This window comes from Lissotriton vulgaris, chromosome 8, assembly GCF_964263255.1.
Source record: "Lissotriton vulgaris chromosome 8, aLisVul1.2, whole genome shotgun sequence".
Lineage (NCBI taxonomy): Eukaryota > Metazoa > Chordata > Amphibia > Caudata > Salamandridae > Lissotriton > Lissotriton vulgaris.
The window spans coordinates 1565809909-1565835517 of NC_141696.1; the positions used below are offsets into that span (position 1 = coordinate 1565809909).

Sequence of the window (25609 nt, forward strand, 5' to 3'; positions counted from 1 at the left end):
GATCGTGCATTAAATTAGAGCCCCATTACTTTTGCTCAACAGTTTCCCCACCTCCAGTGCTTGTTGACGATGGTATAAGGTGTGAGGTGGCCTTGCATTGACTGCTTTTAGTAACAGGTTCCGGAATAGATGCTAAAACAGAAGGTGCCTCGGGACAGTGTAAAAGGTTGGCAGTGTGTTGATTGTTTAATAGCATAAGCTCTGCACTTGAATAGCAATAACCAGCCCAAAAGTTGGGGAAGTTAACAACTTAGTAAATTTACATGTGAGAAAATACAAGCATTGGCATAGCCAATAGGTCTGGCCATTGGGACTTTATCAGTGTTAAGTCATGCAGTGACGGTATCCCGTTTATAGATTGGCACACATGCAGTAATGGTGCCCCGTTGCATACAATGGAACCATTTCTGTGATGATGCCCACTGTATATATTGGCACACATGCAGTGATGGCACACCATTGTTATGCGTGGGTGGTGGAGGGAGGCCCACGTGCACATTAGTCTACACACAAAAACTACAAAGATGCCAGAAACTGTAGAGTTCACCCCCACCCGGAAAGCGTCCATTGGTATGGTGTGATCCCTGGCCAACAGTGAAGAATAACCCATGCGTGCCGCCCTTTCCGAAAGGGACGCCACACCTGACACCTACCACAGAGGACAGCATTAAAAAGTATTTCTAGCTGTACAGTAATTAGTGTGGGCAGAGGTAGAACACGCGGAAATTATGCTGTAGAGTGCTCTGCAATGAGGACAGGATAGGCAACCGGTGCGTGTGGGTGGAGCTAGAGTGAGCCGGAGACAGCAAAAGGGGAGTAGGTGTTTTAGCAAGATGGAGAGGGCAGGAAAGTGGATAGCTTAGTGGCGTAACAAAACTTGAGGGGACCCCAAGGAAGGTACGTGAGGGGCCGCCTGCGGATTTAATGAGGGGCTCTGTGGCCAGAGTATTGTACCGAGGGGGCCCCTGCAGCTTGTAGGGCCCCCGCACTGTGGAAGCTACGGGGGCCTGTGTTACGCCACTGGAATAGCTGTGAATGAAAATAAATATGTAGTGGTGGTGATAAAAGGAAGGATGTAAAAGGGGAAGGGATTTCAGCGAGTTGGTGATAGCATGGAAAAGGCCAGGGAGAACATATAAGGGGGGAGCATATGAAAAGAGGTGAAGCTGGCGAAGATAAGGCGGGAGAGGGATGGTGAAGGAGAATAGGGGGTGCAAATGAAATGAGAGACTTCAGAGCAGGAGTATACAGAAAAGAAGTGATGTTGGAGTGAAAGGGGGTTAAAAGTAAACAAAAGTAACTAAACAAGCAGCAACCGGAGGGAGGCGGTGGGGGGCAGGGATAGTACAGGGGAGATTAAGTGAATTAACACATACCGAGGACCCGTGCAGCTGGGAGAACCGACATGCTAAGCTAAACAAATGTCACACAATGCACTCTTGCAGAGTCTGATTCGCTGGCTGGCTGTTTGCATCCTCGACTGACCCTACGGTGGGCCCGGCTCTGCTGATTCACCCATTGCAGAGGGAAGATGCTGGGCACGCGTAAACTGTAAGTGTTGCGCCCACCCGGGACATGCAGGCTGCAGAGGTGATGGCCCGCCATGGGTTAACAAGTGATGCACGCTGTGTGCTGGGGGAGGGCCATTAAAGGATGGGGGCGGAGAGGAGCCTGTGCGAACTCGCGCTGAAAGTTCAAAGAAAAGCGGAGATCAAAGGAAGGGTGGGAGGGACATTGGCGAGCAAGCATATGGGGGTGAGGGGTGTGCAGCCTGGTGAGCTGAATGCGTGTGGCAGCAGAGGCGGAGCGCAGCGCGAGCGCACAAAGTGTCTAGTGGCAAATGGAAGGTGTGCACAATGTGCGTGGTTGTGCTCACATGCACTGTACCCAATCCGCATTTTAGGAGCACTTTTCAAAGCCCTTACTTTATATCTCGCAAGCATTGCTAACGCAATGGCTCAGCGAGACCTAAAAACGGGCAGGGTTCCTGGCGGCTGGCGGTGGTCAGGAATGGACGGGCGCAGACATAATATTCACCTGGCCCAGCATGGAGTGCAGGTTCTCTGGGACAGTGGGACATGGCACTCACCTGGTCCAGCATGCAGTGCAGGATGAGCGGGACAGACATGGCCTCCTCTGGCACCATATTCAGCAGGTCATTATAATAGCGCATGTCCACCTCGGCGGTCAGAGAGGGGAGCTCAGGAGCTGCAATGCAACAGAGAGAGTCAGGAGATGATGGACAGGTGGGGGCAGTCTGAGGAGGACGCCGCCAGGCATTCTCCAAGTACAGGGAAACGAGGAAAACAATAGTGATGTTATGGAAGGCTTCCTAGTTTTAACAGAAAGACTCAGGATGAAGGTGGAAAGGAGTGGCTGTGGTACTATTGTGGATGTGTCTAAAGTTATCAGTTTATACACTTTGGCTCTGGGAGGAGAAATCTTGGATGCATATGAAGTCTTATTTTGTTGAGATTTTACTATCTAAGAAGATTTTATTATCTGAGATCACTGACTAAATATCAGGAGGTCTGTACGGCGGCTAGACTTGACCAGTAGGTAAGAGGCCAGCAATGGACAATATAATATTACATATATGCGACTTGAAAATTAGATAAATATATAAAGCTGTTTGTTAATGGGCAGGGCTGGAAGAGCATTCTTAGCCCAATGTGCTAGTTCTGCACTTTACTAGTACCAGTTTACAGCCTTGTCAAGGTGTTTATTACCACTCCATGTCAGGAATTAGAGAGCTATAAATGTAGTCACAATGAATGATACAACCAAGCATAATAGCAATGAGACATAAAAGAGGGAGGTGGGGGATGTCTGGTAATGAAAGCACAACTCTACACATAGATTTCTGCATGCAAAGATTAGTCAAATTGTATTTTTCAATTTTACAATATATACATGAGCATAGTTACCCTGTGCACATGTGTCCCAAGTGAATATGTGTGAACCAAAAACATAAACAATCAAAAGGATATCAACAGGAATATTTACAAGGTTTCTACTGGGATATATACAAGGAAGGAAGGCAAATGACCAGATATGATACAGTGGATATTAACACAATGGCTATTTCAATCATAGACACTGGTAAAACTGGTTCATTTCCTATGGGCGTTGACGGCGTTTCGACCCGGGGGTGGATAAGGGGTCTCTTCAGGACAAAGACAGTGTGTGGGACATCTATGTGCTCAAAATGACGTGAAACCATTGTCTTTTTGGCATAAAGTACGCACCCTGGTTCCTTGTGGGTAGGGTTGTCCTTGTCGTTTTTGTGAGGAATCAGAAAGCAGCATGTTATTAAACATTAGGTCTGGCGTTATGGCAACGGATAGCAAATCCAGGGTGGAGGGTGAGCGGGTTGAAAGAGCTGGTGGGGGAGGGAGGCTGCAGTGTATGTGAGCTCTACTTCTCTTAGGTAACTGCCCCTTACTTGGTATGTGAGTCCCACTTCTCTAAAGTAACTGCCCCTTACTTGGTATGTGAGTCCCACTTCTCTTAGGTAACTGCCCCTTACTTGGTATGTGAGTCCCACTTCTCTCAGGTAACTGCCCCTTACTTGGTATGTGAGTCCCACTTCTCTCAGGTAACTGCCCCTTACTTGGTATGTGAGTCCCACTTCTCTCAGGTAACTGCCCCTTACTTGGTATGTGAGTCCCACTTCTCTAATGTAACTGCCCCTTACTTGGTCTGTAAAATCGACTTCTCTTAGGTAACTGCCCCTTACTTGGTCTGTGAAATCTACTTCTCTTAGGTAACTGCCCCTTACTTGGTATGTGAGTCCCACTTCTCTAAGGTAACTGCCCCTTACTTGGTATGTGAACTCTACTTCTCTCAGGTAACTGCCCCTTACCTGGTATGTGAGTCCCACTTCTCTCAGCTAACTGCCCCTTACTTGGTATGTGAGTCCCACTTCTCTAAGGAAACTGCCCCTTACTTGGTATGTGAAATCTACTTCTCTTGGGTAACTGCCCCTTACTTGGTATGTGAGTCCCACTTCTCTAAGGTAACTGCCCCTTACCTGGTATGTGAGTCCCACTTCTCTCAGCTAACTGCCCCTTACTTGGTATGTGAAATCGACTTCTCTTAGGTAACTGCCCCTTACTTGGTATGTGAGTCCCACTTCTCTAAGGTAACTGCCCCTTACTTGGTATGTGAACTCTACTTCTCTCAGGTAACTGCCCCTTACCTGGTATGTGAGTCCCACTTCTCTCAGCTAACTGCCCCTTACTTGGTATGTGAGTCCCACTTCTCTAAGGAAACTGCCCCTTACTTGGTATGTGAAATCTACTTCTCTTGGGTAACTGCCCCTTACTTGGTCTGTGAATTCTACTTCTCTCAGGTAACTGCCCCTTACTTGGTATGTGAAATCTACTTCTCTTAGGTAACTGCCCCTTACTTGGTATGTGAAATCTACTTCTCTTAGGTAACTGCCCCTTACTTGGTATGTGAAATCTACTTCTCTTAGGTAACTGCCCCTTACTTGGTATGCGAGTCCCACTTCTCTTAGGTAACTGCCCCTTACTTGGTATGTGAAATCTCCTACTCTTAGGTAACTGCCCCTTACTTGGTATGTGAAATCTACTTCTCTTAGGTAACTGCCCCTTACTTGGTATGTGAAATCTCCTACTCTTAGGTAACTGCCCCTTACTTGGTATGTGAAATCTACTTCTCTTAGGTAACTGCCCCTTACTTGGTATGTGAAATCTCCTACTCTTAGGTAACTGCCCCTTACTTGGTACGTGAAATCTCCTACTCTTAGGTAACTGCCCCTTACTTGGTATGTGAAATCTACTTCTCTTGGGTAACTGCCCCTTACTTGGTATGTGAACTCTACTTCCCTTAGGTAACTGCCCCTTACTTGGTATGTGAAATCTCCTACTCTTAGGTAACTGCCCCTTACTTGGTATGTGAAATCTACTTCTCTCAGCTAACTGCCCCTTACCTGGTATGTGAGTCCCACTTCTCTCAGCTAACTGCCCCTTACTTGGTATGTGAAATCTACTTCTCTTAGGTAACTGCCCCTTACTTGGTATGTGAAATCTACTTCTCTTAGGTAACTGCCCCTTACTTGGTATGTGAAATCTACTTCTCTTAGGTAACTGCCCCTTACTTGGTATGCGAGTCCCACTTCTCTTAGGTAACTGCCCCTTACTTGGTATGTGAAATCTCCTACTCTTAGGTAACTGCCCCTTACTTGGTATGTGAAATCTACTTCTCTTAGGTAACTGCCCCTTACTTGGTATGTGAAATCTCCTACTCTTAGGTAACTGCCCCTTACTTGGTATGTGAAATCTACTTCTCTTAGGTAACTGCCCCTTACTTGGTATGTGAAATCTCCTACTCTTAGGTAACTGCCCCTTACTTGGTACGTGAAATCTCCTACTCTTAGGTAATTGCCCCTTACTTGGTATGTGAAATCTACTTCTCTTGGGTAACTGCCCCTTACTTGGTATGTGAACTCTACTTCCCTTAGGTAACTGCCCCTTACTTGGTATGTGAAATCTCCTACTCTTAGGTAACTGCCCCTTACTTGGTATGTGAAATCTACTTCTCTCAGCTAACTGCCCCTTACCTGGTATGTGAGTCCCACTTCTCTCAGCTAATTGCCCCTTACCTGGTATGTGAAATTTGCTTCTCTTAAGTAACTGCCCCTTACTTGGTATGTGAACTCTACTTCTCCTAAGTAACTGCCCCTTACTTGGTATGTGAAATCTCCTACTCTTAGGTAACTGCCCCTTACTTGGTATGTGAAATCTACTTCTCTTAGGTAACTGCCCCTTACTTGGTATGTGAAATCTCCTACTCTTAGGTAACTGCCCCTTACTTGGTATGTGAAATCTACTTCTCTCAGCTAACTGCCCCTTACCTGGTATGTGAGTCCCACTTCTCTCAGCTAATTGCCCATTACCTGGTATGTGAAATTTGCTTCTCTTAAGTAACTGCCCCTTACTTGGTATGTGAAATCTACTTCTCGTAGGTAACTGCCCCATACTTGGTATGTGAAATCTCCTACTCTTAGGTAACTGCCCCTTACTTGGTATGTGAAATCTACTTCATTTAGGTAACTGCCCCTTACTTGGTATGTGAAATCTCCTACTCTTAGGTAACTGCCCCTTACTTGGTATGTGAAATCTACTTCTCTTAGGTAACTGCCCCTTACTTGGTATGTGAAATCTCCTACTCTTAGGTAACTGCCCCTTACTTGGTATGTGAAATCTACTTCTCTTGGGTAACTGCCCCTTACTTGGTATGTGAAATCTACTTCCCTTAGGTAACTGCCCCTTACTTGGTATGTGAAATCTCCTACTCTTAGGTAACTGCCCTTTACTTGGTCTGTGAAATCTACTTCTCTTGGGTAACTGCCCCTTACTTGGTATGTGAAATCTCCTACTCTTAGGTAACTGCCCTTTACTTGGTCTGTGAAATCTACTTCTCTTGGGTAACTGCCCATTACTTGGTATGTGAGCTGCACTTCTCTCAGCTAACTGCCCCTTACCTGGTATGTGAGTCCCACTTCTCCCAGGCAACTGCTCTACACCTGGTACGTGAGTCCCACTTCTCTCAGCTAATTGCCCCTTACCTGGTATGTGAAATTTGCTTCTCTTAAGTAACTGCCCCTTACTTGGTATGTGAAATCTACTTCTCTTAGGTAACCGCCCCTTACCCAGTATGTGAGCTCTACTTCTCTTAGGTAACTGCCCCTTACTTGGTATGTGAGCTGCAAGTCCCTCAGCTAACTGCCCCTTACCTGGTATGTGAACTCTATGTCTCTTAGGTAACTGCCCCGTCCTTGGTATGTGAGTCCCACTAATCTAAGGTAACTGCCCCTTACTTGGTAGGTGAGCGGCACTTCTCTCAGCTAATTGCCCCTTACCTGCTATGTGAAATCTACTTCTCTTAGGTACCTGCCCCTTACTTGGTATGTGAGTCCCACTAATCTAAGGTAACTGCCCCTTACTTGGTAGGTGAGCGGCACTTCTCTCAGCTAATTGCCCCTTACCTGCTATGTGAAATCTACTTCTCTTAGGTAACTGCCCCTTACTTGGTATGTTAGTCCTAATTCTCTCAACTAACTGCGCTTCACCTGGTATGTGAGCTCTACTTCTCTTAGGTAACTGCCCCTTACCTGGTGCTGATGGTAGCGGGGTGGGTGGAACCACAGGTGGGGGCTCCTCTGCATGTGCTTTCTTCTTCCCAACAGGTGTCGTTGAGGGAGGGGTCACGGGCGGCATCTAAAGAGACACAAAGAGAGACCCAGTGAGAGCTGTGAAGGCCCTCTCTGACATTGAGACTCCATCTCAGCAGCTGCCCTATCAGGGCGACACTTTAACCATCAGTGTGTTTATGTGAGTAAGCATCATTTTCAGGGTAGTGAGAAGAGACTGGGTGAGGGTGTGACATAGGTCCTCTCAAGTTGTGTGACATATATCCGCTCCAGGTGTGACATATATCCTCTCCGGGTGTGACATATATCCTCTCTGGGTGTGACATATATCCGGTCCAGATGTGACATATATCTTCTCCAGGTGTGTCATGTATCCTCTCCAGCTGCGATATATAGCCTCTCCAGGTGTGAGATATATCCGCTCCAAGTGTGACATATATCCGCTCCAAGTGTGACATATATCCGCTCCAAGTGTGACATATATCTTCTCCAGGTGTGACTTGTATCCTCTCTAGGTGTGAAATATATCCTCTCCAGGTGTGACATGTATCCTCTCCATCTGTGATATATAGCTTCTCCAGGTGTGAAATATATCCGCTCCAAGTGTGACATATATCCTCTCCAGGTGTGACATGCATCCTCTCCAGGTGTGACATATCTTCTCCAGGTGTGACTTGTATCTTCTCCAGGTCTGACTTGTATCCTCTCTAGGTCTGACTTGTATCCTCTCTAGGTGTGAAATATAGCCTCTCCAGGTGTGACATATGTCCGCTCCAGCTGTGATATATATCCTCTCCAGGTGTGACATATATCCTCTCCAGCTGCGATATATATCCTCTCCAGGTGTGACTTATACCCACTCCAGGTTTAACATATATCCTCTCCAGTTGTGACATATTTCCTCTCCAGGTGTGACTTGTATTCTCTCCAGGTGTGACATATATCCTCTCTAGAGTTGATATATAGCCTCTCTAGGTGTCACATATATCCTCTCCAACTGTGATATATAGCCTCTCCAAGTGTGACATATATCCTCTCCAGGTGTGACTTGTATCCTCTCTGAGTGTGAAATATATCCTCTCCAGGTGTGACATGTATCCTCTCCAGCTGTGATATATATCCGCTCCAAGTGTGACATATATCCTCTCCAGGTGTGACATGTATCCTCTCCAGCTGTGATATATAGCCTCTCCAGGTGTGACATATATCCTCTCCAGGTGTGACATATATCCTCTCCAGGTGTGACATGCATCCTCTCCAGGTGTGACATGCATCCTCTCCAGGTGTAACTTGTATCCTCTCTAGGTGTGAAATATAGCCTCTTCAGGTGTGTCATATATCCGCTCCAGCTGTGATATATATCCTCTCCAGGTGTGACATGTATACTCTCCAGCTGCGATACATATCCTCTCCAGGTGTGACTTATACCCACTCCAGGTTTGACATATATCCTCTCCAGGTGTGACATATATCCTCTCCGGGGTGGGACATATATCCTCTCCAGGTGTGATGCTGCTGATGTGCAAGTGAACATTCAAAGCAGTGCACCTTATAAAGAAAAGGTGGTTCCAGTCACATTGTGTCCACAATGGACTGTTTACCTCATACTGAGCCACAATTAAAGCCAGAGGTTGTCAATCTGTAGGACTGTTTGCTACCACAACCTTATGTGTAGGTTGTGGGTTTTTGAGGTTTAACCCTATAATAACTGATAAAACCCCACTGAAAGAGAAATAACCCTCACCAGTGAAAACATATAAACACTAAAAAAAACACCTGCACAACCACAAACTAAATGCCATTCAAATAAAGAAAAAAGAGTGAAAGAGTCATTTTTTTTCTTCCTGAAGGGGCCAATACAATGTAACTTTGTTATACAAGCTAGCAGTAAGAAAGACTGGCTAACATTATTCTGCTTGAGTTTTGATGTTTAGGGATGCCACTAAAATGCTGTTTCTTCTTCCTTTTGTTTGTTTCAGTTTTGTGGTCTTTGGTCTAAAGATGCAGGTTTTAGATGCATGTTTTAGGTCTTGTTTAATCAATTTATAAACTGTTGAGCATCAGGAAATATCAAAACCATATTTGATATTTTGGCTGCGTTTGATTCTTTAACTGATAGGTAAAATGGCTAGTTTCATAAGAATCCTTCCTAATATGTGTCATCACATTTACCCACAGAGAAAGGGTAAACACCCTTAATACATTAGCCCACAGTTTCTAGTGGGTCAATATTGATAGTAGGAGAATTGCCAACACCTCAGGCTTTAAACATTCAACGCAAGGTATAGTGACAAGCATATGTATAAAGAGCGCTATCACCAAGCATCTGGGATAGTGGTGAAAACATGACACTAGACTTTTGGAAAACATGGAACGCAGTGTCACTTGGAATGGTCTTCAAAAAAGGTTCTTTCCAAGTTCAGCGAAGACTGGAGTGATATTGTTTGTATTTCCAGTGATTCAGCTACGTATATGAAAAAGTTGTGTGATGACCTGTCAAAATTGATACCCAAGCTGAACTAATTCCCTGTAGGAGATCCTTGCCACTTGTTAAATGGTATGCTGAAAGCATCTTTACATTCTTCAGAGTTAATGAGGGGTGCGGTTTACTTTTTTAGTCCATTGTGGAACTCTGTTTTCTTATGCACAGGAACTAAAATGCAAATATTTATCATTTCTTGCTTTGTGTGGCATCAAAGAGTCATCCCAACTGTGTCCCTTAGCTGATGGTTCTCAGTCCAAGGGGCAATGAATGCCATATTATCCATGTGGCAACCGTTTACAGAATTTTGGCTGAGTGATGATGCCAAAGGCAAGAAATGTGAGGATCTTTGGTCGCATATTGATAGTGATGTTAAAAAAAGTGCACTCTACTGCATTATTAGATTTTTATAGGAAAACATAACTGCTGTAGTGGACATGATAAAAAAACTAGATTCTGAAAAACCCCTTGTCTGCCAAGTGTTCAGCATAATTGGTGTAGATGTGAAACATCTTCTAGAGAGTAGGCTGGGCGGCACCTTTAGTGACTTTGGCACTGCACATGTTCCATGTTAGAGTGCTTACCACTTGGTAAGCAAAGCAATGTTGAAGAGCAATTCAGGAACGTTTATTTTACACTGTATGAGAAATGGCGTGCAATGATGCATAGAAATGTCCCTTCATCACCAATGGCATTTGAAGTCAATGATATCTAACTGCGGTACTCTGTACAAGTTCTAGATCCCTTCAGTAAACGAGACAAGCGCCTGCTCAATGCAAATGTTGCAGAACCTGCCATGAGAATCAAAATGTTCAAGTGCACCAGTATTGGCAAGGAAAGCTATGTCAGTGGCCAGAGTTAGCAAATTGTGTACTGGCTGTTTTGGCGTTGCCCATCTCAAGTGCCAATGTTGAGAGGGCCTTTTCTCAGAAGTTTACATGGGAAGGAAAGAGCGAGCGCACATGACCAAAGACTCACTGAAGAAGTATTGTATTGTGTACTACAATAAGTTTAATTTACAAAAATCTATTTGGACCTCATATACACTATACTACATTGTCTATATACCATACACTATCAGTGCAGAAAGCAAGCAATAATAAAAGCAAAACATTCCATAAACACCGGAAAAACACTTTTTTTGTTGTTTTTAGTGGCGCGCAAATATATAATCACTGATAACAACTGTTTTTAAGGTATTGAAATCACTGAAAAAACCCCACTAGAATTTACCAAAAATAGAAACTGAAAACAGAAAAGCCTACTTATGTGAAATGACACCAGCTGGGTAACCTAGTTACTATATCTTGACTAAACTATTGATGAAGGTGAAGGGTGAGGCTTGATGTGCAGGGAAGAGGGACAGATAGCTGAATAGTTTACTGAGGCGAGTTGCCACTTTGTGGGGTTGGGAAGCTAGCTAATTCAGGATATGACCAGTTGCAAGAAGAGACAAGCTGTTGTACCCTCTGCCCTCTTAGATAATTCTGATTAGGGAGCCCCTGCATGCACTCTAACAAACTGTGCTGCATGACAGTGCACCATCTTCATTCTGTCCGACTGGGGGGTGTCTCAGTGACAACAACTGAAAATACACTCATAAATCTAACAAGGTGTTTAACACAATAGACAAGGCCTGGGAATATGATGCCTTTATGGCATGGAGCTCAGAGTGAAAGATGAGCCGTCCTTCTAGGGGTCCACCATGAGTGGTACGTGGAACACCAGGGTATGGTCTGCTATCAAGGTCAAGAACTAGGGGTCCTTCTGCTAATGCAATCAGCCATTTAAAAGTGCCCCTTCTTCCTTCTGCCCTACGGACGCTTAAATGCATTCTTACATCCTTGCTCTTGGTCACTTTAAATCCTGACTTATAGATTCCAAATTACAAATATTTTCAACCAATCATGGGATTAGAGAGCTTTAAACGACAGTGGGATCCCATCTGTCCTACAAAAGGAGATTCCTTGCAGTGGTGCTCAAGGTTGAGCAGAGAAAGAGAAGGGCTCCTCTCTATCAAAGACCATGCGTGTACCTTCACCATGCTCAAGGTTATGTTATGCAGATTTGTAAAGCGCACCATCACCCGGGAGGTTGTCCTGCCGCTCAGTGGGTGCGGGTCTAGGCACACCGAGGGCACGGTGGGACCACTCAACGCCAGGTCTGCAGCTTCTTGAGGAGTGCACGAAGTGGTGAAGAGGCTCTTATGTGTAACGGGAGGTCCTTCCACACTTCAGGAGCGATGCAGGAGAAGGCTCGACAGCCGGATCTTGTTTTCCGTATGCATGGGACGAGCGGAGGTGTCTGGAAGGTTTGTGAACACACATGTGATTGCAGTGGTATGGTAGGTCAGTGTCATGTAGTCCCTTGAAAGTGTGGCTGAGGACTTTGAATTCTGCTCGATTGCGAATACGGAGTGAGTGGGCTCCTCCAGGTGTGGTGCGATGTGAATGTGGCGTGGGAGTTTGAGAGTGATTCTGGCCACCGAGTTTTAAATGTTCTGCAGCCTACTGGTGAGGTTTTTGTTTTTTTATCCCGGCATAGAGGGTGTAGGAAGCTGGCTCTGTAGATACTAAACTAAAGAAAGGTATGGTGAGCACAGAGTCCAGAGAGTCCCCAGAGGTCTAGCAGAGGCTAAATTAGGTAAGTACTAACAGCTCTTTGTGGTAGTGTGGGCGAGCAGCTAGGCTTATCAGGAGGGTATGTTAAGCATTTATTGTATTCACTCAATGGAGGACTGATTACACACACTCAGAGACAGAATCCAGACCAATTAGGTATGTATAAAAAAGGTATACTTTTGTTTTATTTCTAGAACCAAGCAGGACTTGGCACAGGTAAGTGAAATATATGCTCAAATTCATAACTTTACAAGGAAATGCAGTTGTAGTTGAATTTGCAGTCGTTACAGGTTTGCATTGGATTTAAAAACTGATTAAATTACACAGTAATTCCTTTTGAAATACTTTAAAATTACTTTTAGATTACATTCACTACTCAGGGTGGTATGCCTAGATACCACACCGTGGATCTTACAATACAAGGTAAGACTTTCTCAAGTTTGCAATATAGTTACTTTTCCTTTCATACAAAAAGTTGATTTGACAACAGGTTTAGGACCAAACTCGCAACATGGGTTCCTATGGGGAAAAAGGATTTGCGGTTTCTCGGGTAAGTAAATGACTTACGAGGGGGAGTCTTAGGGGCTAGGACCAAGGTTCCACAAGGTCCAGTTGGGCACTGAAAGTGCACCACCAGCAGCCCTGGGGCAGCCAGGTGCAGAGCTCAGGGGCCCAGTGTTAGCCAATGGGGGTAATGTAGCCTTCGGTCAGGGGGTGCTTACAAGCAGGCCACTCGGCTGTGGGAGCAAAGCTCCTGGGTTTAAGATCAGCACTGAAGGGGCTAACAGTCAGCAGAGGAGCTGCACCACTAGCGGCACAGGGGAGGTTAGGTGTAGAGGGCCAAGGAGACGTCGGGGACACTGTGGATTCCAATGGAGACTTTTGGTTCGGTAGAGATGCCGCAGGCTTGGGCAGGGAGACTTCCCGAAGGCGACCACCAGCTGGAGAGTTCATTTGGGTTCTTGGGGGAAGCCTGCCACCGTCGGTTGGGCCACCCAAGACTGTGAGGCAATGGGTGCAAGGGGGTCTTTTGGCCTTGCTTGAGGGAGGTCGGGTATCACCAGATCCCAGGTCAGGATCGCTGGGGAGACCTCCTTGTGGTGTTGGGCCACTTGAACTCTGGCCGTGAGCGTCCAAAGTGGTGCAAAATCTCAGAGTTGCTTGGATCCGGATGCTGTGGGTGAGTATTTGTTTGAGCAAATCCGGTGCTCCTGGGAGACAGAGTCTTTAAGATGATTGCAGGGAAGGCCCTCCAGGCTTTGGGGGGATGCTGGCTGCCGGACACATTAGGGTTTTGCTGTAGGGAGGTCAGAGTTGGGACAGGCCAGTAGGGCTGGTGCCAAAGCAGTTGGTGTGCTCTCCTTCCTGGGTCAGCACAGCTCTTCGGTCTTTCTTGTTTCTTCCTTGAATCTGAAGCAGCAAGGTTTGCGGTTGCCCCTACATAGTAAATATGGGGGCGTTACAGGGGTGTGCAGGTCGGGACCAATGGGTCCCTTCCTTGGGGTGGGTACACCCCTTATTATGCCACCCTTGAGTGGGAGGGGGCATGGGCCTCTTCCTAATTGGTTGGGTCCTCTCATCTCCAAGATGGAGGGGATTGAGATGCATGCTACACCTTGCTTCCCCAAGCCGAGGGGTGGGGTTGGCAAAAGTGGGGACACCTCTCCTCCTAGCTCAGTTTTCTCGCCGATTCTCCCGCCCAAAGTGGGGGTCAGAATCCTTAGGAGACAGTTGCTGTTAGCAGCAACATGCAGGGACAGCTTACAATCGTCGCAGGCCTTTGAAGCTTCCCCTCTTGTGGACCCAGCCAATCCTCGGGGGGGGGGGGCATGACATCCCTGCCCAGGATGGGCTTTGTTTCTGGACCCAGAGAGCGGAGGCTTCCTACCCAGGGGTCCAGAAACCTGTCTGGTGGTGGCAAATGGTGAGTAGCCATTCAACAACCACGCCAGGGCTGGTTGGTTTTCAAGGGGCATCTATAAGATGCGCTTTGTGTGCATTTAACATTAAATCCCATACTGGCACAGGTTGAGTAGCAACAGCATTGCTGCGTTGGCCGGGTCTATGGTTTTGCGGACGCTCTCCGCAACTTCCATGAGTGCGGTCTCTGTACTGTATCCTGCTCTAAAGCTGGATTGAGAGTCATGGAAACGGTTATTAGATTCCAGAAATCCAGAAAGTTAACTCTGAACTACCTGCTCAAGAATGTTCGCTGTGGCAGAAGAGAGATGGGGTTGAAGTTCTTATGTTCTGTTGGTGATGGTGTTCTTGTGGATGATGCCGTTTTCACCTTCGGGCTTGTGAAGTCTGTCTTGCCTGGCAATGTTATAGCGGGATTGCTGTGGCAATGTCAGGTGCAGATTCAGGGTTCAGACAGGTGTCTGTGAGGAAAAGCAGGTCAGGGACATTGTTACGCATAAGATCACAGATCTCTGTGACATGTTTGGTAAGTGAGTGGGCGTTAAGGAGCATGAATGCAAGTGTGGAGTGTTATTTGGGTGGTTGGACGTGTGAGCAATGGCCAGGGTTGAGGGTGCTGAGGGTCGCAGTATCATAGCGTTGGCTGGGTAGAGGATCAGGTTTCCTGGCGCTGGACACGGGCCCGGTGCGGACAGGCGCAGACAGGCTTGCCTTTTGCAGGCCAGCTGTGCTTCCATGTTGTGGCAGCCATTAAGTAGGTCCTGAAAGGGGAAAGGAATAATGTCACTTCCTGTGTAGACGGATGCTAGGAAATCCAGTCAAATCACTTCCTGTGCAGATGGATGATTGGAATGACTCCTCCTCCTGCTTCTTCTTTTAAAGACAGATTTGACAGGAAACCATTGGTGTCAATTCCTGTGCAGATGGATGATGGGAAAGCGAGTAATGTCACTTCCTGTGCAGATTAATGATGAAGGTTGAGTAGAGAAGGGCTCATCTCTATAAAAGATCATGTACCTAACGCAATGACGCTCACGGTTGAGTAGAGAAGGAGGAAGGCTCATCCCTATAAAAGACCATGTACATAATTCAATGACGCTCACGGTTGAGTAGAGAAGGAGGAAGGCTCGTCCCTATAAAAGATCATGTACCTAACGCAATGACGCTCACGGTTGAGTAGAGAAGGAGAAAGGCTCATCCCTATAAAAGACCATGTACGTACCTCATGGACAGAGGGCCGCTTGGGAAGTACTTTCTCTTGGGCCACCAGGGGAACTTTGATGATCTTCATGTTGTCCATGTAGTGTGCATACTGGCGCTTCCAGTCCAGACAGTCATACATCAGACACGCAATGCCCTCGAAGATCTCGGTGCCAAGAGCCAGCTGTTGGGAAAGACGAAGCACAGTTTAGGAGGCATGGCTGACAAGATGCCTTCAGCAGAAGTACCTTTTCCATCACATCTCTGAATTGTGCTGCCTTCTATCATCTTGAACAATACCGGGAAGGACTTTACAGGGGAAAAGTGGCATTCTACTCCCCTCCCCACCACCCTCAGTTGTCAGCAAGGTTCACACTCAGATGGACAGACCTCCAGACAGACCTAAAAACCTGACCTTTCTATTACATCTGCACGTCCTTTAAGCTAGCACGTGATGAGTCTTTGTACTTGAGTGTGCTTTTGTCAATGCTTTACAAATGAATAAATACATAATTAGTGGAAGAGAAGGGTGACACCCTGACTAGACAGCCCAGGTCAAATATCTGAAATCACAAGGTGTCACCTTACATCTCCAGTCTGTTGTTGATATAGGGCGTCACATCTTAAAGAGTGGTACCACCTTGGGTAGGCGATCAGCGAGGTGAAGCTATTATCACCTGCCACCCACCACAAGCCACGTATTAGTCACCAAGGACACTCAAAGACACTTTTAATCTTTCGGAATAAGCCTCATATTGTCAACTTTGGTCGGGTCAGGAATAAGCCAATCTCAGTTCGACAGAGAAGCACTGGTGGACTGCTGGATGGCAAAAGTGCTGTCGGTCAAACACTTCACCTTCCAAAACCTCCTGGACCACCAAGTCTGCCATTCAAGACAGACTTGGTGGTCTGCCATTCAAGACAGCCACCCCTGTGGTCATGTGTCTTTCAGATGTTGATGGTGTGTGACCTCTAGAAGCATGCTGTGTCCTATTAGCATAGAACTATCATTGAAATTCGAAATTCGCCATTGGAAGGAGTGAAACTTCAGGTACTCTGATATAGGCTCATGGTCAGCCCAGATTCAAACCCCTTCATATTTATCTTCAAGAGAAAGGTAAATAAATAAATAAAATATATAAAATCATTTCTGCTCGAAAAATACTTACGACCATAAGACAGGCACTACTCCGGCCGACCTTCCATTGGTAAAGATAAGCACAGAATCATGTCGGCCATGTATCTTTGCTAAACCATTGTGCAATAGTATCGGCCATACCTGTATTGGTAATGAATTGATTGTATTTTATGTATTTCATGAATTTTATGATCTGGATATTTTAACTTAGTTTTATTTGTTTTATGCATGTATTTTTATATGTAGAATATGCTTTTATGACAATCGTCGAATAAAGCTTGCTTGAAAATAATGAATTTGAATATAATGAATATGATAAGCACAACCATTTCTATCGATGTAACCTGTACTTCCCGTAAGTAAGATGTATCTTGTGATCTATGTAACCACCTTTATAGCAATGAACCAGTGCTCTGATACTTCTGGCCCATGCACGCGCTTCATAAAACTCTCAAATAAGTACATACATAAATATAGGTGGCCCTGTGGCAAATCGGACTGGCTTCTATGCAAAGGCCGCTCAGATTCCCATCCAGATACAAACCGGTTTGTCTTGGTAGGAAAGACTTACATTTTATTTCATTTATTTACTTACTTGAGGTTTTATAAAGGTGGGTTATACCCAATAAGAAGGCCTAGAGTGCCTGATAGACCTGCATCAGCAACAAGAGGGGCGCAGAACCAGGGGCTCTCCACGCGGGGACATTTGTTATAAGGAGTGTGTGATCAACGCGCGTTTTGAGTGAACTCTATCTCAAAGAGAAAAATCTGATGGATGATTATGCAGATTAAAAATATGTAAAGAAATCAACTCTGAAATACTAGATCCTCCTCACAAAGTAGTCAAAGAGAGCTCTCTAAGGAAGAGGGGCGAAAAGGTCTATGGGTAACTGTTGGTGTGCATGGTAAAGACGTGCACCGCTGCCCTGAGTGCCCAACTGTACTTCTGTCTGGCTCCCTAATGCTGATTTCTGTTGTCATGGGCAAACACGGATCATGTGTGTGCGCCATGACATAGGCCTGTCTCACAGATTGTACCCAAAGCACTCCCCTCATAGTGGTAGAAGGCTACCGCCTTCACCACGGTTAACCAGCACGAGCGCAGTGGTGGCACCATCGCGTGTAGAAACCAGTAGGATTGAACAGGACCTTTTTAATCTGCATCACTGGAGTGAGGCCTGCTGGGTCACTCACCCTTTTAAAGTTCTGCTACTGTGTGCTTAACGTATCCTTGGCCTACATCAGGTAGAGGTAGAGTGCTGCAGAGCTGAAGTAGTGACTCTGTGCAGGATGCGTGTGTGCCTCGGAAGGGTACACTACAGGGATAGAGCCGTACTGTGAGCGCATGCATGGTGAGTGCATGTACTGAGTGTCTGTATGCCTGTATGATGTGGTGCTGTGCAGTGCGTGCGCAATGAAAGCATGTGCTGGGGGAATGAGTGCTTGTGCGAATTGCAATACATGAAGGGTAAAGGGTTGTGCAGCGCGCAGAGTGAGTGTGTTTGCAAATAGCACACCACATGACAATAAATAGAAGCCACAGCAGTGCGTGCAGACTGCATGTGTCTGCGGACTCTATGTGTGTCTGCGGTGGCACAAGGTATGGATAAACCAGTGGACAGTATGTGTGCTGTACACCGAGTGCAGTGTGCCTGCAGTGGGACATTACCTGGAGGACCCTGGCTCCATTTTGGGAAGTCCAGGACTTCCTGGTGAAGTCATGAGGAGTAGAGGAATCCCACCAGACAGATGTGTGTATTCCTGCATTGCTGCGAGTGGTGGGACACTTCTAAGGGTGCTCTTCGATTCAATGATAGATCACAAGGAAGGGGCTTGGACTCCTCTCAGGAAGGAGATGGGGCTGATAAGAGAACCATGAAGAGTGGGTCTCGGAGTCCAGGATTAACCTTTTGATTTACATATAACTGTGGCTGACATCCAGATGTGGACTCTGGTCACTCCCATGGCCTCTGTTGTGCTTCGTTATCTCTCCTGCTGTGACAGACAGCCTTTGAAGAGCAAAGAAGAGAGAGAAAAGTTTCACTTCAAAAGAAGCGGAGCCCAAATCTTTAAAGACCCAGACTCTAAATCACATTTAGTGTCTGGAAATGTAGCATAAGAAGGGGAGGTTAAAACCCCAAACGTAGTCATCTCCCAAGCAACCAGACGGTCTGTTTGAGGACTCGGGGAGGCTCTGCAAGACGTCTGCATGTGCCCAGGACTCTGGGTCAAGGCCTGATGGTCTCCCTGCTGGGTCATGACCCAGGGAAACCAAGCAAGCCTTGTGAGGAATGAGGAGAGCATTGAAGGGTGCGAGGTCCACTGAGGAGCCCTACTGAAAGGAATCCCTTGTGAGGTGTGAGGATACGGCGTGCACTGATCTGGTCATCGCCCATGTGCAGGATTGATTCAGCAACAGGAGAGGGCAGCTGTAGACTGAGCCAGGCACCGAGCGCTGTGCAGCAGCGCCATGCTCCTACTGACTGACTGACTGACTGAATGATATACTTACAATGCACTCAATTGGCGAGGCATCTTGGAGCTGAGGTGATATGGTACTGATACTACTGCCTCATTGCGGTGACCCAGTAGGCCTGAGGGGGTTACTGTTCAAGTAATAGTGACCAGCACAAGACCTGGCTCTTCGAATGACCCCAGTGGAGCTGCTCACAACCCCCCCCCCCCCCCCCACCCCTGCCCCCAGCACCTTGCAATCCTCATGGGTGAGTAGTGTGCTCTACAAAACCCTGATTGTTTGATTGAGTGCATCAGGACATATGAACGCCTTAGCCGTGCTGTGGGCAACTGCAGCAGAGGCGTCTGTGCTGTGTCCGTAGGTACAGTGTCAACCCAGCATACCAGGAAGGGCTGTCAGTACAATGATGCCAAAGAGTTTGGGCCATCGGCCGGGACAAGGGTGAGGCTGCGACCAGCAGGTCGAGCCCTGCGCTTCGACATTTGCCACTATTCTCCCCCCAAGGAACTTGGAGGACGGTAAGGAAGACATTGCACCCTCGCTGGGCTCAGGTCGGGAGCTCAAAGATCCACTCGGGAGAGAGCCTGCGACTGCCGGGTGCTGCTACATATACTGCAAGCAGCCAGACTTCACCAGGACCTGCGGTTAGGGAACCCTGAGACACTCTAAATGCTTTAGTGCTGCCGCAGGTAAGACACTAATGAGTCCACTGGAGGGGCAAGTGTTTGAGATCCTGGTCACAGGTTCAAATCCCGGAAGGTCCACTCAGCCTTTCACCTTTCTGAGGTCAATAAAATGAGTAACATTGAGTTGGGTAACAATAAACATCTGTTATTCTGCGCCAAGACGCCTTCGGGGTGAACGTGCACTTTACAAATAATCGTTATGTTATGTAAGACTTGAATCTGGCCTGTTGGGCCCCCGGGGACTAGCTGCTGAAGGTGCTGCAACGCCATAGACACTTATTTTCTAATAGTCAAAGGGGATCTCTTGAGTAGAGCCAACTAGCGAGCATTCTCTGAAATGGGGAATAACCATGGCCACATTACTAGTAAGAGGATCAAAATGCACAATGAGTGGGGGACAAGCATCCACAGAGAGGTCCAGTACTCTTGCGCCCGAGAAGAAATATGCAAATAACAGTAGGGTAACCGTTCCTAATAGAGCATGTTTTCAGAAGCATAAATGGGACATGGGACATGGGAGGAGATCTTCCTATTTAGGAAGTAGTGCCCTCAGACACCTGTAAGGGGGTCATGCTTCATCATCTGGCGTTTGTGGTTCTGTGACTTCTTTTTGAAACCACTTGTGCAGAGTACTAGAACATACCTTAAGGATACTAAGAGCTTATTGAACCTTCTGAACAATGTCAATGTGGACAACAACTCCATTCATGTGTCCTTAGACATAGAAAGCTTGTACACAAGCCTCCCCCCCAAGATGACACTGTGGGAATGCTCAGCAGAGCCCTGGCAGAGGCAGGCTGGTAGTACAGAACACTCAAGTACTTCATGATCGAGTGTGCTAAGTTGTCACTGAAAGAAAACGTTTTAGAATTTGATGGTGACCTGTCCCTCCAAACGAATGGGACTTCGATGGGGAGCACCTTCGCCCCCAGTGTGGCTGGGTTGTAGGTTTATGATTTTGAACAGGAATACATTCTGAATAACATCGACCCCTTCAGGTCCCATATCTCTTTTTATAAGAGATATATTGATGATGTCCTTGTCGTTTGGCAAGGCACAAAAGAAGTGCTAGGGGACTTCTTCCTTTGGATCAGCGACTGTGATAGGAATCTAAAATTCACTCATTCCATGCATGAAAATGAAATGATCTTCCTGGACATAATTATCAGCAAGAAACAAGGCAGATTGGAAACTAAGACACGTCACAAACCAACCAACTGCTAAAAACAACCTCCTGAAATTTGAAAGTTTCCACCCGAGGGCCCTGAGGGAAAATCTGCTCTACTGACAGTACTTCCGCTTGAGGAGGAGTTGTAGCAAACTTAATGACTACAAAGCACAAGCAGCAGGATTATTTAACAAACTTACATGCCAGAAACGAGCAAGAAACCAACCCAGGTGAGCCCTACTCGAAGAAAATACAAGAATCAATGTGGATATACCACTCCAATGTGTCACCACATATAGCACGGTCTCCAACCAGGTAACCAAATCATTTGAAAATCCTGCACACGGGCACCCTAAAATGAGACAAACCGCTCTTTTCGCTCAAAAGAGCAAGAAGTTTGAGGGACGCCCTTGTATCCACCCGACCTAGAACTGTACACAACGTTCAAAATCCCACTGCACTTAATGCCTGGGGCCTTCCTAACGTGGGTGGGCATTTCCCCTGCGGTAATTGCAGTGTGTGCCATTTAACAATGCCAGCGAAAACTTTGGATTTGGAAGCTGACAAAGTTTGGACATTGAGGACACACACGAACTGTAATTCTAGGAGTGTGGTGTACCTCATCACTTGCCCATGTGGCTTACAATACGTGGGCAGGAAGGTGAAACAAAGCATCTGTCAGCCCGTAGCACAATTAGGTGCAAAAAAACACGACTAGATTAACGGAACATTTCCTATAAGTCAACCACACCACAAACGACATGAGATAGACCATCATAGAACAGGTCAAAGTGAATGCAAACACACAACGCCTATTGTTGGAGAAAGAAGAGCGTTGGATTGATCGACTTTCCACGCATAAATGTGGGCTTAACGGTAATATTCCCTGGAACTCTAGGAATCCCCAACAGGGTTGTTTATAATGCACTTGAAGCTTGTGTTGCTTGACCATTCTTGGACAGGGACTCTCTGTTTGATTATGTCTCCTGCGGCGAGTGCAGTCTTCTTATTAAAATAATTTTTTTAACAACTTCCGGATTGTGAGTAGTCCACGCAGCAAAGGGCGTCACACTTCCCTCTGTGTATCACACACCGCACTAACTAGAATGGACACGGCCACACATGACTTATGTTGCCTATACATTTTTCCTCAGGCTTGCAAATGGGTAATGTGTATAAAGCCACACATGTCTTTTGCTGCCGAGTTTTTCGTGCCTATTTCTTTGGGCTTGCGTATAGGTGATGAGATATAAGCCTTCACTATGGCCCATATGGCGACTCCAACGCCCCAGTGTTTGATCCACCCACTCGGCTAATTATCATTCAGAGTAGTTCTATATTCATTGTCTGTAGCAGTTCATAAATGCACCTCAAATTAGGGCAACCTTATAATGCCAAAGGGGGACCTGGAAATTCACAAATCACAACAAATATTGCTTCAAAAAGAACACATTTTACAACAGTAATGAAAGTCATAAATGGAGAATACATCTCAAAAATTGATTCTCCAGCTTACAAAATAGTAAACATCTATTGACGGTTACAAATATCATACTCATGATTGGCAAGAAGTCACAACAATATAAAATCATAAATCACACAAACAAACTACATTTAAAAAATCACGGGACTCATATATGCAAAAATCATGTCTCATTGAACATTGTATCCCAAAATCCAAGTAAAAGACATTTTAAATGAGAAGGGCCCAAGAAGATTCTTTGGGCCACTCATAATTTCTTTGAGGGAATATCATGAGGACAAGAAACTGGTTTCCAACAATTCAAAGTCCTGATAGCAACCAAAGAAGACAACGGCTGCTCACCAGTCAAGAAGTAATTATTAGGAGGCAGCCAGAATCATGCAGATTTGTCAATTTAATTTGGGTGATTCCTGTTGAACACCGGTGCAATAACGAACTTCTATGGTCATCGACACAACTAACTGACTGGACATTCAAGAACTTCTCTGGTCCAGAACTCTGCAACAATCCATTCACCACTAGCAGTGTACCCTCCATCAGCAGTGTACCCACCACCAACAGTGTACCCACCACCAACAGTGTACCCACCACCAGCAGTGTCACACCACTAGCAGTGTACCCACCACCAGCAGTGTACCAACCACCAGCAGTGTACCCACCACCAACAGTGTCACACCACCAGCAGTGTACCCAACACTAACAGTGTCACACCACCAGCAGTGTACCCACCACCAACAGTGTCACACCACCAGCAGTGTACCCAACACCAACAGTGTCACACCACCAGCAGTGTACCCAACACCAACAGTGTCACACCACCAGCAGTGTCACACCACCAGCAGTGTACCCACCATCAGCAGTGTACCCACCACCAGCAGTGTCACACCACCAGCAGTGTACCCAACACCAACAGTGTCACACCACCATCAGTGTACCCAGCACCAACAGTGTCACACCACCAGCAGTGTCACACCACTAGCAGTGTACCCACCACCAGCAGTGTACCCACCACCAGCAGTGTCACACCACCAGCAGTGTACCCAACACCAACAGTGTCACACCACCAGCAGTGTACCCACCACCAACAGTGTCACACCACCAGCAGTGTAGCCACCACCAACAGTGTCACACCACCAGCAGTGTACCCAACACCAACAGTGTCACACCACCATCAGTGTACCCAGCACCAACAGTGTCACACCACCAGCAGTGTCACACCACCAGCAGTGTACCCACCATCAGCAGTGTACCCACCACCAGCAGTGTCACACCACCAGCAGTGTACCCACCACCAGCAGTGTCACACCACTAGCAGTGTACCCACCACCAGCAGTGTACCAACCACCAGCAGTGTACCCACCACCAACAGTGTCACACCACCAGCAGTGTACCCAACACCAACTGTGTCACACCACCAGCAGTGTCACACCACCAGCAGTGTACCCACCACCAGCAGTGTCACACCACCAGCAGTGTACCCCCCATCAGCAGTGTACCCACCACCAACAGTGTCACACCACCAGCAGTGTACCCAACACCAACAGTGTCACACCACCAGCAGTGTCACACCACCAGCAGTGTACCCACCACCAGTAGTGTACCCACCATCAGCAGTGTACCCACCACCAGCAGTGTCACACCACCAGCAGTGTACCCACCACCAGCAGTGTACCCACCACCAGCAGTGTCACACCACTAGCAGTGTACCCACCACCAGCAGTGTACCCACCACCATCAGTGTACCCATCACCAACAGTGTCACACCACCAGCAGTGTACCCAACACCAACAGTGTCACACCACCAGCAGTGTCACACCACCAGCAGTGTACCCACCACCAGCAGTGTACCCACCATCAGCAGTGTACCCACCACCAGCAGTGTCACACCACCAGCAGTGTACCCACCATCAGCAGTGTACCCACCACCAGTAGTGTACCCACTGCCAGCAGTGTCACACCACCAGCAGTGTACCCACCACCAGGAGTGTACCCACCGCCAGCAGTGTACCCACCGCCAGCAGTGTCACACCACCAGCAGTGTACCCACCACCAGCAGTGTACCCACCACCAGCAGTGTACTGAAGCAGGAAGAAGTGATTCTTATGAGGCCTTTAAATTGAGGTGAGACATTTGAACTGTTTACAAACACATATGATCGGTATCAGGAGAGGACACAGGGATTCAGACAAGCGCAATGGTCCAGAAAACCAGAGATGTAACATCATGCAGCACTGTAAGAAAGCAGACTATCAAAGTACGATGAAGGAATGGTAAATTCACCTAGATGACATGCTTGATCTAGTTGAGGCCAGGGGATCCTAGTTACATTTACATGCACTGAATAGGCCTTGACATCTTAAAAGGTGGTAGCTAGCAGAAGGCTGCAGATGCTACTTGAACAACCACTGTAGTGCTGGTGAAATCACAGCAAAGAAAGAGAGGTTGACACCTTCCCTTTTTGTGGGTAAAAAAATCAAGCTAAGTAGGAGATACTCTTTAAATGCCTGGGCTAAAACCACTGACATAGACAGGATCACAAGATGTCAATAGGAGACCACAAAAGGCTGAGTGAGAGGCTCTTGCTACTGACCATCATTTCCAAGTTGTTCCAGTTTTGTGGAAAATGCTCTTCCTTCACGAGGTACCGCAACCGGGCAATGTCGAAGAGTTTTGATCCAGGCTTTCCACTGTTTAGGATGGGCTCCAAGTACTTCCAAAATGTCTCAAGGGGTTTTGCCGGGTCCTTCTTCAACTTTTCGACTGCTAAAACTGGAAAAGATTTTATTTTAGGGTCAAAAATGCGCAGGTATAAATAGGTTATGATGGATGAATTTACTATTAGAGCAAAGCAGCACAACTACACCTAGTGGAGTGGATACATACACTGAGAAGATAGAAGATAGGAGGTAAGGGGCTTGAGTGATGGGTGGGTGATCACTCGCACAGAGACCCCAAGCTCACAGGCTTCAATCTCAGCAAGTTAGACACATCCTTATACTCCTCAGTGATGAGGAAATGTATACACTGAGAATAATAATTTTAAAGCTCAACTTTGTCCTGACTTCATAGACCCTCATTGAGCCAATCCTTAAAAACCATTCATCCTCATGCCTCTCTTTTCACTCACAACACTTTCTCAAGTTGTGTCTGGACCATGACACAGGTCCACCTGTATTCATCAAAGAAGGAGGTCCTGCGGCTTGGTAGGTCCAGCATGCGAGGCCCGTGTCACTTTAGCAAAAGCAAGAGTATTCA

At 46.6% G+C, this 25609-nt stretch overlaps 1 protein-coding gene across 1 annotated transcript in view; it reads right to left on the bottom strand.

Annotated features, from left to right (window-relative positions):
* The window catches only part of SPAG17 (sperm associated antigen 17), a 1900597-nt gene that overhangs the window by 1212089 nt on the left and 662899 nt on the right, over positions 1–25609 (bottom strand). The window contains exons 8-11 of the mRNA XM_086935838.1: positions 24945–25123; positions 15426–15587; positions 7142–7247; positions 2090–2208 (exon numbers count right to left, since the gene is read on the bottom strand). Of these exons, the coding sequence (XP_086791964.1) occupies positions 2090–2208; positions 7142–7247; positions 15426–15587; positions 24945–25123 (566 nt within the window). The remainder of the gene's footprint in view (positions 1–2089; positions 2209–7141; positions 7248–15425; positions 15588–24944; positions 25124–25609) is intronic.